Source organism: Engystomops pustulosus, unplaced genomic scaffold (assembly GCF_040894005.1).
Source record: "Engystomops pustulosus unplaced genomic scaffold, aEngPut4.maternal MAT_SCAFFOLD_253, whole genome shotgun sequence".
NCBI lineage: Eukaryota > Metazoa > Chordata > Amphibia > Anura > Leptodactylidae > Engystomops > Engystomops pustulosus.
Window position 1 is genome coordinate 33,287 of NW_027285132.1, and position 15,843 is coordinate 49,129.

Sequence of the window (15,843 nt, forward strand, 5' to 3'; positions counted from 1 at the left end):
GTAAGAGCAGTGCGGAGGCTCTTCTCTGGGAGATCGGGTGCAGTTCTGGGTAGCACCCGATCTCCCTTACAGAGGTCAGAAGGGTCTGGCAGTGCTGACCTCCGGACTATAAGACGCAGGCACTTTTTAGCAAGATTTTTTCTTGCTAAAAAGTGCGTCTTATAGTCCAGAAAATACGGTAATCAAAAAAATGAGCCAAAGGGAGTCCTTTTGGATTTTTCATTTAAAAACTTTGACCCCACTTGGATTAAATGCCGATTTTGAATTTTAATTGTTTTTTATAAAAAACTTGTATCTCAGTCAGCAGAAATTTTATCAAAAGCACTTTCACTGGGATAAAAAGAGCATCTTGACTTCATAACTTAAAAAAAAAAACTATATAATAAAGTTTTAAAAATTGTTTAAATGTATATATTAGAATGATTGTACAGATTGTTTTTGTAAAAAATGAGTAACATAAACCTAACGCCCATGTATCATTTTTTGTATAAATAACACGTACTTCCACGCCCCGGAAGAAGCCATTCAAGGCGGAACTCAAAGTCGGGCACACTTTACCAAGCGTGTTTTTTATAGGCCTTTTTAATCTTTACTCTTGTGAGTATTCTTAATCAAGAAGATTTTAAAAGATTTCCTGACCTACTGCACTATTGTGTACTTTTCTTCCAATCCCTGAGCGACAAATAGGAGAGGAAAGAAGCAGAGCGGAACTGTTGTGGAGGAGATCGAGTTTCCCGTCCGCAAGAACTTGTAGTAACACAGGAACTATCCACTACCACTGGGATCTCAGGAGAGACGTCGCATCAGAGTGGGGATATCGTAAGAGGATATAATGGTATTTTAAATACCGGAGGCACAGGACGTTATGTCAAAGACAAGGACTATCTTTATATCTGTGAGTACCTTGATTGTATATTGAAGAGGTATCGTATGTCTGTTCATATTGTTCATATTAGGAGAACATAGAGGCAGAGGAATAACTGTGTTTATATTGTTTTCAGGGTGTGGCACCGTCTGGCAACGAACTCCCGCCTGCCGGACCGTGTTTCAGCCCTCCATCCGGCACCATGCTCCCCGCCGGCATCGTGCGCCCGACCCCTCTGCCGCGGCATCGAATTCCCGCTCGCCGGACATTACCATGTAGCAGCCCTCCGTCGAGCACCATGCTCCCCGCTGACACCGTGCTTCCGGCCCACTAGTGCTCCGTCCAGCACTGTGCTCCCACACCCCGCATACCTCTGCTCCCGCCCCCCACATCCCGCATACCTCTGCTCCCGCCCCCCACACCCAGCATACCTCCGCTCAACCCCCCTTTCACTCCCGTATCCCAGTAAAGGCTCCTCCCGCCACCCCCATATGCGTGTGTATATATGTATATGCGTGTGTGTGTATATATGTATATGCGTGTGTGTGTATATATGTATGTGCGTTTGTATATATATGTATTTGCATGTGTGTGTATATATGTATATGCGTGTGTGTGTGTATATATGTATATGCGTGTGTGTATATATGTATATGCTTGTGTGTATATATGTATATGCGTGTGTGTGTATATATGTATATATGCATATGCGTGTGTGTGTATATATGTATATGGGTGTGTGTATATATGTGTATGCTTGTGTGTGTATATGTGTATATCTGTGTGTATATATGTATATGCTTGTGTGCATATATATATGTATATGCTTGTGTATATATGTATATGTGTGTGTTTGTATATATGTATATATATATATATATATGTGTGTGTGTGTGTATATTTCTGGTTGATGCCACCAAGCTGGGCTATGAAAGAAGCATGATGAAGAACTTTCACAGCTGCTTGACAACATAATGATTGCAGTTTATCTGGCCAATTTCTGAGGACAGGTTCCTTTTAACCATCTGCAGCACAAACCAAGTTGACATGAGACAGACAGGTGTGGTGGAAATCAATTAAGATAGCCTGGAGTGAAAAAGGAGCCAAAGCATTTACCAATGCTGTACTAAAGAGACCCAACCAAGTTAAAACAGTGATGTCTATGGTTGGGAATCTGTTCCTTCTGGAATATATATACAGGTGGTCCCCTACTTAAGGACACCCGACTTACAGACAACCCATAGTTACAGACAGACCCCCTCTGACCTCTGGTGAAGCTCTCTGGATGCTTTACTATAGTCCCAGACTGCAATGATCAGCTGTAAGGTGTCTGTAATGATGTTTTATGGATAATCCTTGGTCCCATTACAGCAAAAAATGTTTAACCCCTTAACGCTCTGCGCCGTAGCTCTACGGCGCAGAGGTATAAGGGATGTATGAAGAGGGCTCACGGGCTGAGTCCTCTTCATACAAAGGTGGGGGTTTTTACATAATGCATAAAACCCCCACCGCTAATAACCGCGGTCGGTGCTAGCACCGACCGCGGCTATTAACCCCCCCGTGGCCGTGGCGATCGGTTGCCATGGTAGCCTTGTGTCTTCTTTTGACACGAGGCTATCTGGCATCTGCAGATTCGTTACAATTAGCCAGTGGCTCATTGTAATGAATGTGCTGCAAAAATGCCATATATTGCAATACAGAAGTATTGCAGTATATGGTAGCAGTGATCTGACCATCTAGGGTTAATGTACCCTAGATGGTCTAAAATATAGTGAAAAAAAAAAGAAAAAAAAAAGTTTAAAAAATAAAAAAAATTAATAAAATATTAAAAATTCCAATCACCCCCCCTTTCCCTAGAACTGATATAAAACATAATAAACAGTAAAAATCACAAACATATTAGGTATCGCCGCGTCCCAAAATGCCCGATCTATCAAAATATAAAAACGGTTACGGCCGGCGGTGACCTCCGAGGCGGGAAATGGCGCCCAAATGTCCGAAATGCGACTTTTACACCTTTTTACATAACATAAAAAAATTAAATAAAAAATGATCAAAATGTCGCACAGACCTCAAAATGGTAGCAATGAAAACGTCGCTTCATTTCGCAAAAAATGCCCCTCACACATTTCCGTGCGCCAAAGTATGAAAAAGTTATTAGCGTCAGAAGATGGCAAAATTTTTTTTTTCTTTTTTGTACACATTTGTTTAATTTTTGAAAATGTATTAAAACACAATAAAACCTATATAAATTTGGTATCACCGCGATCGCACCGAACCAAAGAATAAAGTAGGCGTGTTATTTGGAGCAAAGAGTGAAAGTCGTAAAAACTGAGCCCACAAGAACGTGACACACGTGCGTTTTTTTTTTCAATTTTTCCACATTTGGAATTTTTTTTTCAGCTTTGCAGTACACGGCATGTTAAAATAAATAACATTACGGGAAAGTAAAATTTGTTACGCACAAAATAAGCCCTCACACAGGTCTGTACTAGAGATGAGCGAGTATACTCGTCCGAGTATACTGCTCGGTCGAGTATTAGCATACTCGGACCGGCTCGTTACTCGAACGAGTATCTCGCCGGCTTGAGTTCGAGCATTAAATTAATAAAAGACAGTGAAGAACAGTGTTTACACTGTTCTTCAACACATAACACATGTTTCCAGATGTTTTAATTGTAAGAATACATTAATAAAACACTATTCTTCACTTTACAGGTGTTCGCCCGTGTCTCCCGCTAAGTTCGGAGATGTGCGCCGAACATCAGCAATGTAAAGAATAGTGTTATTTGAATGTGTTCTGCAATCTGCACTTAAATGCTCGTGTTTTCACTGTTTTTATTCTATTCTTCACATTGCTGATGTTAGCGCGTATCTCCAAACTTAGCGGGAGACATGCGCGAACATCTGCAAAGTGAAGAATAGAATAAAAACAGTGCAAACTGTGAAAACAAGAGCATTTAAGTGCAGAACACATTCAAATAACACTATTCTTCACATTGCTGATGTGCGCTCACATCTCCGACATTATCGGAAGACTTGTGCTAAAATCTGCAAAGTGAAGAATAGAATAAAAACAGTTAAAACAGTGAAAACAGTGAACACAGGACCATTTAATTGCAGAACACATTGAAAGAACACTATTCTTCACATCCAGATGTTCGACGCACATCTCCGAACTTAGCAGGAGACACGCGCGAACACCTGTAAAGTGAAGAATAGTGTTTTTTTAATGTATTCTTACAATTAAAACATCTGGAAACATGTGGAATGTGTTATTATTTACTATTCTTTTAATGTGTTGTGTTAGTGAAAAAATGCTCGGGTCTCCCATTGACTTTAATGGGGCTCGTTATTCGGTACGAGCACTCGAGCATCGGGAAAAGTTCGTACCGAATAACGTGCACCCGAGCATTTTAGTGCTCGCTCATCTCTAGTCTGTACACAGAAAAATGAAAAAGTTATGGATTTTTGAAGTTGGAGAGCGAGAAATGAGCCGAAAAACCCTCCGTCCTTAAGGGGTTAAACTCCAATTGTCAGTGGGGCAAAAAATTTTTTGTCTGGATCTACAATTATAAAATATACAGTTTCGACTTGCATACAAATTCAACTTAAGAACAACCCCCCGGACCCTATGTTGTATGTAACCCGGGGACTGCCTGGTACTGGTTTGGCTTCCACATTCTGTTATTAGACTTCATGCAGGTCATGCTATGTGTTAAGGGGGCTGCCTTTCAAGGTAACAAAAGAAGGCATTGTTTTCCATTTTACATTTCTGAAAATGTATTTGCTTATTTCCCAGAATGCCCTAGTGAACCATCAATGGCTGTAAGTCTCCACACGCCTATAAGGCAGCCCTAATTGGCAAACTCTCCATAGGAAGAACTCTTACTTCCTGACCTTGGAGTGAAATAGAGCAGTGTAGAGACTAGTGCAAGACAAAATGCAAAGTAAGTACAAAATAACAGTCATCTTCTTCAGTACTTAATAGGCAAAGGATGGCGCTAAACTCTGAAATGGTAAAGATGTTACAGGTAGCTCGTGTTTAGCTCTATAAAATATTGTAAAAGAATACATATGCAAATATTCAGTTGTCTAAATTAATTTGGACTAGAATAATTGTTTTAATTAGTTGCCCAGAGATTTGCACCCTGGTGTTTTTAACCTATGAGATTAATTACAAAAATTAACAGAACTATCTATATGTCTCTTGACTGTCTATAAAAATATTTCACTGCTGATTATTGCTAAGAAAAAATAAAGCTTATGCATACAGACTATCCTGAGTCTGTAATCGCTGTACACTAGGACAGGATGCAGTTCAATATACTGTATGTGGCCTTGGATTAGACAGTGAAAGATGGTTTTTAGTAAACGTCTCTTGTCATGCCAAATTTACCATTTGATGCCACACTTTGCCTGTTTGATTCATTTTAATTCTCTAAATCCAGGAGATTTATGTCTCCAATTTTTCATATGACACCTATAGATCTTATAGTTCTAGATGTACATTATCATTATTCACACAAACCATAATGGAGCACACAATATAATTACTATATCACAGATACATCCACAAAAGAAAATCAAATGACATATGAGAATGTTTGTGCAGTGTAAGAGGATATCAGAGAAGCCAAATAAACTTACAAAAGACGGAGAATATACAAACGCCAAGCAAATGTTGCCCAGGAGCCTGGTCCGGCAAGGTGATAAAGTGCTGGAGACTTGGAGGTCACCTCATTATATCAGCAGTAGAGAAATAACGGACTGAACTTTCATAACTTTCAGAATCAGGAGAGTTTTGTTTAGTGGCTTCACTTAAGGGATTATATGATCTGGAAACCATATGAGTACATTCTCAATTCATCATACATTCCAATCATGCAAGATTCTAGAATGATTCAATCGGTGAACACCTGCATATAAATTTTCATTGAGGAACTATTTTCCAAAAAAGTTGACCCCGTCAAGTTCCCTTAATATCTCATAAAGGTTTATAATCATGTTTTTAGATGTAATTGTTAGAAACAACCATACAATGACAGGATTTATACTTGTGGGATTTTCAGATGTTCCACACCTCCGGTATATCCTATTTGTGGTCTTTCTCTGTATCTTTAAAATGTCTCTTGCAGCTCATATGTTCCTCATTTTTTTGTACAGATTCAGTCCAAATCTTCAAACCCCTATGTACTTTTTTCTAGCTAATTTTTCCCTTATGGAAATTTGTTATATTTTAACCATAGACCCTAAAATGTTACAAGTTCTTCTGTCTCAACAAAAAACTATATCTTTTTATGGCTGCGCCACACAAATGTTTATGTTCCACTTATTTGCTGGTTCTGAGTGCTTCATGCTAGCGGCAATGGGGTATGACCGCTATAACGCCATATGTAACCCCTTGTTGTATAATATTCTTAGGCATAAAGTCACGTGCATGAAACTCATATGTGGTTCATGGTTCATAGGGGCAATTGTTGCCATAGTACAGACCATACTGATGTTTTCTCTTCCGTTCTGTAGGTCACATATAATCAACCATTTTTACTGTGATGTTCCTCCTGTTCTGGCACTAGCGTGTGCTGACACCCACATTCATGAGATTACAACAATGTTTTTCACATTGTCTGTTGTTGTAGGCTCCTTTATATTAACAGTTATTTCTTATTCCCTTATAATATGGACAATTTTTAAAACACATTCAGCATCAGTTAGGAAGAAAGCTTTCTCTACCTGCACCTCTCACATCTTAGTGGTGACCATGTTTTATGGATCTGGCAGTGTTATGTATCTGAGACCCAAGTCCAGTTATGGTATGGGTGAGGACAAGTTTATATCACTCATGTATACGGTTATTGCACCATTGTTAAATCCCTTTATATACAGTATAAGAAATAATGATGTGATTTCTGCTGTCAGAAGGTGTAAAAATGCTAAATATTTTTTTTAGTTTTTGTCCTGATAATTGCAGACACCTGTGATAACTGTTATAGCTGATCATTGCAGCCTAGGGCTAAAGCACAGTAAATTACCAACATCCAGAAGTCTGTTTGTAACTAGGGGTCGTCTGTAAGTTGGGTGTTCTTATATAGGGGACTGCCTGTATATATTTCTCTGTTGATAGACAATGTTAACAATGCAGATCAGTAGTTAGTAATTTACTGTTCTGTGTGTTTATGGTGAGAATCTCAGGAGCATAAAATTCTTATAGATGGAAGGGTGATAGCGAGATTACAGGGCTAATTGTAGAAGAGTGCCACTTGTTACTCACACACACAGTACATGCTTTCATACCTGTGATATTGTAACACTGTTAGTAGATTGAACTCATTCAGATGTTGAGGTAATCAGATTCACTTGGGTAGGTGTTTGTAGTTAGTTACTATTATCTCTCTGTTATCCCCTGGTAGCACTATCTTCACTAAAAACAAACTCCATCACAAGCTGGAGTACATAGCTATCTCTCTTGTCTTTCTGTTATCAGCCTCAATGCAATGTGTTATTAGCCAATGCTGCAATGGGTTATGCCTCTGGTCGAGTTCCCCATCACAGGTTTATCCTCAGCCGCTATGTCTGGCCATGTTGCAGCTCCCTTAGGGTGCTGGCAGCGTCTTTCTCTATTTCTTAAAGGAGCAGGATGTTTCCCAGCTAGGCTTGTCTTTGTGGGAATAACCCCTTAAGGTTGTAAAAAGAGGAGGTCTTTTTGGAAAGATCCCTGTACTGCCCTTTCAGGTATTTGTACATTTTAATGAGATCTCCCCTCAGCCAACATTTTTCTCAGCAAAATATCCCAAAATTTGTAATTTGTGCTTGCATTCTAGTCCTAACATTCTAATAATAATCTTGGTTGCTCTCATAATTTTATTTGCTTTATCAGCATCTGCCTGGTTCTCATTACTAAAATTAAGTTTATCATTAACCAATACCCCAAGTCTTTTTCTGCTGTAGTTCTACCAAGGAATTGACTGTTTAGGACATAATTGTGCTGCAATTGTGATTCCATTGTCCAAGTGCATAACATTTACCTATATTAAACTTCATTAGCCATTTCTAAGCACAATCCTCCAACTTCCATAAATCCAACTTTCATGTTATACTATCTTTCTCTGTATTAATTAGTTTCAGGGCTTAATATCATTTGTACATATTGAAACTTGTAAACCTTCAGGTCATTAAAAAAATATTATAAAGAAGGGGGTTCACAACCGACCCCTGTGGCACTCCACTGGTAACTTTAACTTCATCTGAAAATGTGCCTTTAATGATGACCCTCTGCTTTCTATCACTGTTTTCTACCAATTGCTAACCTAAATACACCTAGATTCCACCTAGTTCCAGCAGTCTTATTTTATGCATCACCCTTTTATCCGGCACTGTATAAAATATCTTGCAAAATTCCAGATATACAACATCCACAGCCTTCCCCATGTCCAGTGTAGAATTACCTTCTCATTGAAGCCAATCAGATTATTCTGACATACTGACCATACTAGTTCACCGCCCAGTTTTCTTCTTGTTTCTTCTACTTCTTCTATTCTTCCTCCCATACGGTATTTGCTTTTCATAGGACCTTGTTAGAATATTTTTGAAAATGTCCCATTTTTTTGGGTACTTTTGGGTGCTTTTGGCGCGTTCTCTGTGGAGGATTTGGGTCTTGCGGCGATTCACTAAGGTAGTGTGCCCGATGTCCACCAGATGTCGCTGCTCCGCTGAAGTCCGTCGGAGTTCACTGGAGTTCACCGTTCTACCCTGGGTGCAGGTAAGCGCGTGTCAAGCGACACTTTTTTTTAAAAAAAAATTGCCGGTTTTTCCGAATCAGTCGGGTTTTCTTACGGCCACACACCCCCATTTTCGTCACGTGCATGCCGGCGCCGATGCGCCACAATCTGATCGCGTGCGCCAAAAGCCAAGGGCAATTCAGGGAAAATCGCCGCAAAACGGTAATATTCGGGTAACCCGACGGAAAAACGCGAATCGGGCCCTTTGTAAATGACCCCCATTGTCTTGGTTTATGCCATTAAGTTTCTCCCTGGGCTGCTGAAAATTTTACCTCCTGAAGTCTAGCGTGTTGGTTGCCCCTCTACTAACCATCTTAGTAAAAGATATTTCCAAATGAATGATGCTGTGGTGACTATTACCCTGGAAATCCTCAACCTGTTCTTTTGATATCCTGATAGGGCTGTTGGTTAAGGTAAGATCTAGGAGTGCCTCCCCTCTTGTTGGGTCCCAAACTAGTTGTGACAGGTGGTTGTCTTTTGTTATAGCCAAAAACCTACTGCAGGACCTGCAGGTTTGTGCCCTCTCCCCCCGTCTTCAGGGTAGTTGAAGTCCCCCCCATGGTAAGGTATAAAATGTCCTTTCTAGCATTCAGTCCTTAATTAATAAAAGATTATAAGAGCAAAGGTATCACAACTTAATACACAGGTATCACAACTTAATAATAATATCATTAATGATTGTGTGTCCCAATTCATTCCCAGATAACAAATGTAAAGAAAAAAAAAAAAACAGGACATGTATCGAATTTTTTACTTGACTTTCTTTCTGTTTTGCAACTTCTTGTGGTGCATTTCCACTTTTGCAACTTATTGTTTGCCTAAGACAGTCTCCTTTCAAAGTTTTCCATTATCAAGTTTTCTGCAGTGTTTCCTGAGTTCTCACCTGATTCCAGATGTAAAAGTAGCAACTTTTTTAAAAAGTCACAAATTTTGGCTCATATCCATGGAGTTTTTTGCGACTTTTCAGGCCTTTTTTGCAATTTATGTAGCAAATTAATTAGCAACATATAAAACAAAAGAAACAGGCTTTTTCATTTCCAGATCACCATGTAACAGCAGATTTCAGCATTGATAGAGTCCTTTCTAGCACGGAATGAGAGTTGGGCCGTTCCAAGTTAAACAGATAGATGTTGTGAGAGTTATTCCAGGGCTGGACTTTGTGGAAAAAAGGGGTTTCAAATCTTAAAACTTTAATCCATAGCGTTAAAAATCCACGTTCACATGAATAAAAAGAAAAAAAATAATAATGGAGAATGTCTGACTGGCAAAAAGTAAATGCTTATATTACTTTCTGCTCTTTCCACATATTGCTGTATAATACTTTATGATTAGTAATGATATCTCTGCACTATAACAGCATATGAGTGACCTAATGCAGTTATTCAGAGTGCCTTAAAGGGGCAATTATTTCTGATTTCCACATGTCCCTAATCACAGCATCCTCCTCTGTATATCTTAATGCCCTAAAAAGGGCAAATAATATTTTTTGAGAATTCTCTGTGTATCTGGCTGACCCAATTATTAGCAGCAACCTCTCCCTAGTTCTGTCTCCTGTGTGAAATGGCCGAGTAACTTGTCGAGCCTGGCACATCACATGCTTGCCTGCAGAGGACATGTCTGTGGTTGCAACAACCAATTAGTGCACATATGTGTGTGTGTGTGCACTGAGTGGTTGTAATGTATGTACACTGCTTGGCTGGTATAAATATGTGCACTGCCTGGTTGTTATGTATGTGCACTTCCTGGTATATACAAAAATTGTGCTGAAAAACCTCACCTTGGCTTATACATGAGTCAATAAAATAATAAACTTACATACTCACCCTCTGGTTCCCCGATGCTCGGCACGGTTCCCCTGATCCTCGACACAGCTCCTGGATGCTCCTCTTCTGTCTCTCTGTGTTGTATTAGCCGGCAGAGATGGATCCATGCAATCTGCTGTCGGGTGGTATCGCTACTGACGACGTCATAGTATGCGCCGGCCGGCAGATCGCGTGGACGTGTCTCTGCCGTCTGTAACATTAGCAAGAAGAAAGAAGAGGATCCGCGGGGACCGGAGTATCGGGGAGCTGTGCCAAGCATCGGGACACCCGAAGGTAAGTATGTAAGTATGTTTTTTTATGTGCTTGGCAAACTGCGGGCTGGCTAGCTACTAAAGGTGGCTGGCTGTATACTTAAGGGGGCTCGCTGGCCATATATTACTGGGGGCTGGCTATATACTGGGAGGCTGTGACCAATGCATTTCCCACCCTCAGCTTATACACGAGTCAATAAGTTTTCACAGTTTTTGGTGGTAAAATTAGGGGTCTCGGCTTATACTCGGGTCGGCACTATCTGGTTAATATATATTTGCACTGCCTGGTTGTTATATAATAACCAGGAAGTGCACGTGTCTATATAGATATGTGTGTGTGTGTATGTATATATATCTATCACCCAGAAAGTGCACATATATAACAACCAGGCAGTGCACATATATATATATCAACCAGGAAGTGCACATACATCACAACCAGGGAGTGGAAATATATAATAACCATGTAATGCACATATATAATAACCAGGCAGTGCACAAATATAATAAACAGGCAGTGCACATATATAATAACCAGGAAGTGCACATATATGAGTATGTATAGATGTGTGTGTGTGTGTATATTGTGCACTGCTTGGTTATTATATATGTGCACTGCCTGGTTATTAAATATATATGCACTGCCTGATTGTTATATATGTGCACCTCCTGGTTATTATATAAAATACAATGCCTGGTTATTATATTTGTGCACTGCCTGGTTATTTTCTAAATGCACTACCTAGTTATTATATATGTGCACTGAGTGGTTGTAATATATGAGTGTTTCCAGTTTGTAATGTATGTGGACAGTAGTCGGGTGGAAGAACCAGTTTGTTTAGTCGCGCTGCTAGTCCGTATGATGTATCGTGGTGTTGGTATGGGTATGGATAAACTTAGATAGCTGGAAGGTATTATACAAACAGCATTTTATTTGACAATACTTTAGTTTAGAGGTAATAAGTATGACAGATATATTGTTAGTGGATGACGCGTTTCGGGGAGGAATACCCCTTCTTCAGGTCCAGATACTGTAATTTATAAGAATCAAAGTCACAATTCTATCATGAACTACATAAATACAAGCACGGCTTTCCAACCTATCTACCTTAATATATTGCTTTACATTTGTGCAGAAGAAGGGGTTCCTCTGCAGGTAGGGGGAGCTGGTGGTGTGCAGAGCAACCAACACTATCATATGCTGGGTTGCTCTGTTTGGTTTGCATTTGTGTGCTTCGGACACACTTTTAGATGTTTTTATTGTTGTTTGTAATTGTTGTGTTTTGAAAATTAATATAATAAAATTGTATACATTTTGGTCATATAGCATACATCTATGTCTTTATTTGCATGTTACATAAATTCAATATGACATTGTGGACAATGGGTTCATCAAATTTACATTATGCCGATTAGGCATACATTAAAATAAGGTGTATAAATAGATAAATAAAAAAAATTATATTTAATAAGAAGTTAAAAAACTAAACAAGAAAGTTTTTATGTGCAACATAAGAATTTCAAATCGTCTATACAGGAAAGCGATATGTGGGTAATCAGTCTTGTCAGTGTGTTGATGTGCTCTTGTATAGAAAATGTCAGGTTGAAAGAGGGAGCTCAACCTAGACACTAGATACTAGGGTGAAACCAACTAGCCATCAGCCAAGCATGTTCCCCGTCATGACAGGGACCTATAGGTGCAACAGCCCGAGATGCCTTACCTGTGAAGCCATTCAACACAGAAAAACAACTTTCGAATCATATACAACCTCAGAGTCCTTCCCTATTCCATCGTTCATGAACTGCGCCTCTGATCATGTAATATACATCCTTGAATGCCCCTGCCCACTCCAGTACGTGATACAGGAGTACACAAAAAGAAGGGAGAGCCAAATGGGTGCGCTTGTAACCGGAAATTAAAAAAGGACTTCAAATGTGATGGAATTCACACTATTTATTGATATGAGCATAAAAATCCAATGGTTACGCGTTTCGGGGAGACCCCTTCGTCAGACCAAAACTTAGGGGATTTATTCCTTGTGAAAGAACAACATTTCGGCTCCAAACACTGATCCTTTCTGCAGGCTGCAGAAAGGATCAGTGTTTGGAGCCGAAATGTTGTTCTTTCACAAGGAATAAATCCCCTAAGTTTTGGTCTGACGAAGGGGTCTCCCCGAAACGCGTAACCATTGGATTTTTATGCTCATATCAATAAATAGTGTGAATTCCATCACATTTGAAGTCCTTTTTTAATTTCCGGTTACAAGCGCACCCATTTGGCTCTCCCTTCTTTTTGTGTACTCCTGTATTATTTACTTTACGGTGCCGTTGGTTACCGGTTCTTTGGAGAGCGTAGGAGTTGCTGCAGTAACCTTGGTTTACAATTAAGAAACCTCGTTTCCTCCGATTGGATGTATTTATTTACCGCTTACTAACAAGTGGTCATCAGGTGAGCACCCACTTTCTCACCTCAATCGATACTGACCTATCCTTACGTTATCACGCGAGGCGCCGTCCTCTTCCGTTGTGTTTTTGTTTTCTCACTCCAGTACGTGGGTAGAACCACACAAACATTTAGGGAAAGGGTAAACACCCATCGGTAATAAAGTAAAAACGGGCTATGAACAACAGCGTTTCAAGACACTTTAAAAACCATCATGGGTGCAACTTCAAATTGGCCAAGTTCTGTCTTATTGAACAAATCCCAAAAGGCCATCATGATCGAACAAACCAGCTAACCAGAAGAGAAAACTTCTGGATCAATGAGGCTCAATGAGACTCTAGAGAAGATCTGAAGCTAGCCCTTTACCGGCTTTATTCCCCCTCTCGCCCAACTTCCTTTTCTCCCCCCCCAATTGGTCCCCACCACTCAGGTTCCCCAATATTCATCACTGCCTCATCACACCATCATAATGTCATATGCCCCTGTATTCTGGCTCATTAGATCTAGACTGACTCACCTACTACTCTGCCTTCTGCCTAATAATTGGGCAGCCTCTGTACCATCTAGTACGAATATACAATTCATAGATTCCGATACTCACCTCGATCCATCGGACCAGCACAGCACTGAATCCATCACGGACGCATCATCGTGTCCCCGTTCCTTTCTGCGCATGCACGCCTCCTTTAGGGCGCATGCACAGTAATCAGCCGGGTCATTTAAACCCGACACCGAGCCGGCGGAGCTGTCTGCACTGCTGCCGGCTCAGAATACACATCATCATAGCAAGTATGCTGTTTCTCTTACTGCCCACATCGGCTATGTGTATCCTAACCATGCACCTTATCTTGCCTTAGAACTGCATGCCAGTCCCCCTAGGCTGCAGTCACATCACTCTACAAAGCCCATGGATTTATACCAAACAAGGTTAGCCTTTATTATTTATTTTTTTATATCTACCTAATTTTTATCCAAGGCACACCAGAGATGTGATATTTTAATGTCCCCTTCCTTTATGTACAGTCATCTACAATCCCTTATACTCCTTGGCCTCTGACCCCTTACGCAACACGGAACCGTCCGCTCACACTGACAAGACTGATTACCCACATATCGCTTTCCTGTATAGACAATTTGAAATTCTTATGTTGCACATAAAAACTTTCTTGATGTTTTGTTTTTTATCTTCTTATAAAAATATATTTATTTATTTATCTAATTATACTTATATTTTACACCTGATTTTAATGTATACCTAACCGGCATAATGTAAATTTGATGAACCGATTGTCCACAATGTCATATTGTATTTATGTAGTTCATGATAGAATTGTGACTTTGATTCTTATAAATTACAGTATCTGGACCTGAAGAAGGGGTATTCCTCCCCGAAACGCGTCATCCACTAACAATATATCTGTCATACTTATTACCGCTAAACTAAAGTATTGTCAAATAAAATGCTGTTTGTATAATACCTTCCAGCTATCTAAGTTTATCCATACCCATACCAACACCACGATACATCATACGGACTAGCAGCGCGACTAAACACACTGGTTCTTCCACCCGACTACTGTCCACTACATCAGGTACCCTCCTGACTACCAGTTGTCTGCAGCAGCTTTAGACCTAGTTATTCCCTTCATACACATTGCGCGGTGTACAAAAAATCACATTACCTGTAATGTATGTGCACTGCCTAGTTGTTATATGTGTGCACTGCCTGGTTGTTATATGTGTCCAATGCCTGGTTGTAATATATGTGCACTGCCTAGTTGTTATACATGTGTTCTGCCTGGTTATTATACATGTGTACTGCCTGGTTATACTATATGTACTAACTGGTTGTTATATATGTGCACTGCATGGTTTTTATATATGTGCACTGCCTGGTTGTAATATGTGCACTGCAGGTCGGACATACCTCTTGCCAGGAGGAATCTGCTGATGATCCACTGGAGCGGCAACAACCATTTGCTCAGGAGAGATAATATGCTGGGGAACCAGCTCTTCTCCAATGGCGTCAGAGGCACGAGAAAGGGCATCAGCCTTGATATTTTTCTCCACCAGACAGAAATGGATCAACAGGTTGAATCTGCTCTGTGTCAGGCCTGGAGAGAACTGGAGCCGTGGCCACTGTAGAACTGCAAACAGTTTAGCAGGATCCATCAGGAGACCTCTGTCGGAGATTATATAGCCGAGGAAAGGGATGCTCCGTTGGTGAAAGACAAGCTTGGCGTAGAGGCGATTAGCCCAAAGGCGGCCAAGACCTTGCGGTACGTGGGACTGGTGGGTATCAAGGTCTGGGGAGAACACCAAGATGTTGTCTAGGTAAAACCCGACAAACGTATACAGTAGGTCTCTGAAGATGTTATTGACGAATTCCTGGAAGACAGCAGGAGCATTACACAGTCCAAAAGGCATCACAAGAAACTCAAAATGTCCATCACAAGTATTAAATGCTGTCTTCCATCCGTCACCCTTGCGGATCTGGATGAGATTGTGGGCCCCACGAAGGTCCAGCTTGGAGAAGATCTTGGAACCGATCGTCTATACAAGGACAGAGGGAGCCATCCTTCTTGGTCATTATAAAGAAGCCTGCGTCTGCGCCTGCCGGGGATTTGCTTATAAAGGCTCTCTGCAGGTTCTCCCTAGTATACTCTGTAGAAGCAGTCTC

General features: G+C 40.4%; 1 protein-coding gene across 1 annotated transcript; it reads left to right on the forward strand.

Annotated features, from left to right (window-relative positions):
* The first annotated feature begins 449 nt into the window (after positions 1-449).
* Positions 450-6,818, forward strand: LOC140110335 (olfactory receptor 10AG1-like). Its single transcript, XM_072132175.1, has 3 exons — positions 450-895; positions 4,668-4,815; positions 5,433-6,818. The coding sequence occupies exon 3, from the start codon at positions 5,871-5,873 to the stop codon at positions 6,816-6,818; it is 948 nt and encodes a 315-aa protein (XP_071988276.1). The 5' UTR covers positions 450-895; positions 4,668-4,815; positions 5,433-5,870.
* The last annotated feature ends 9,025 nt before the right edge of the window (positions 6,819-15,843 follow it).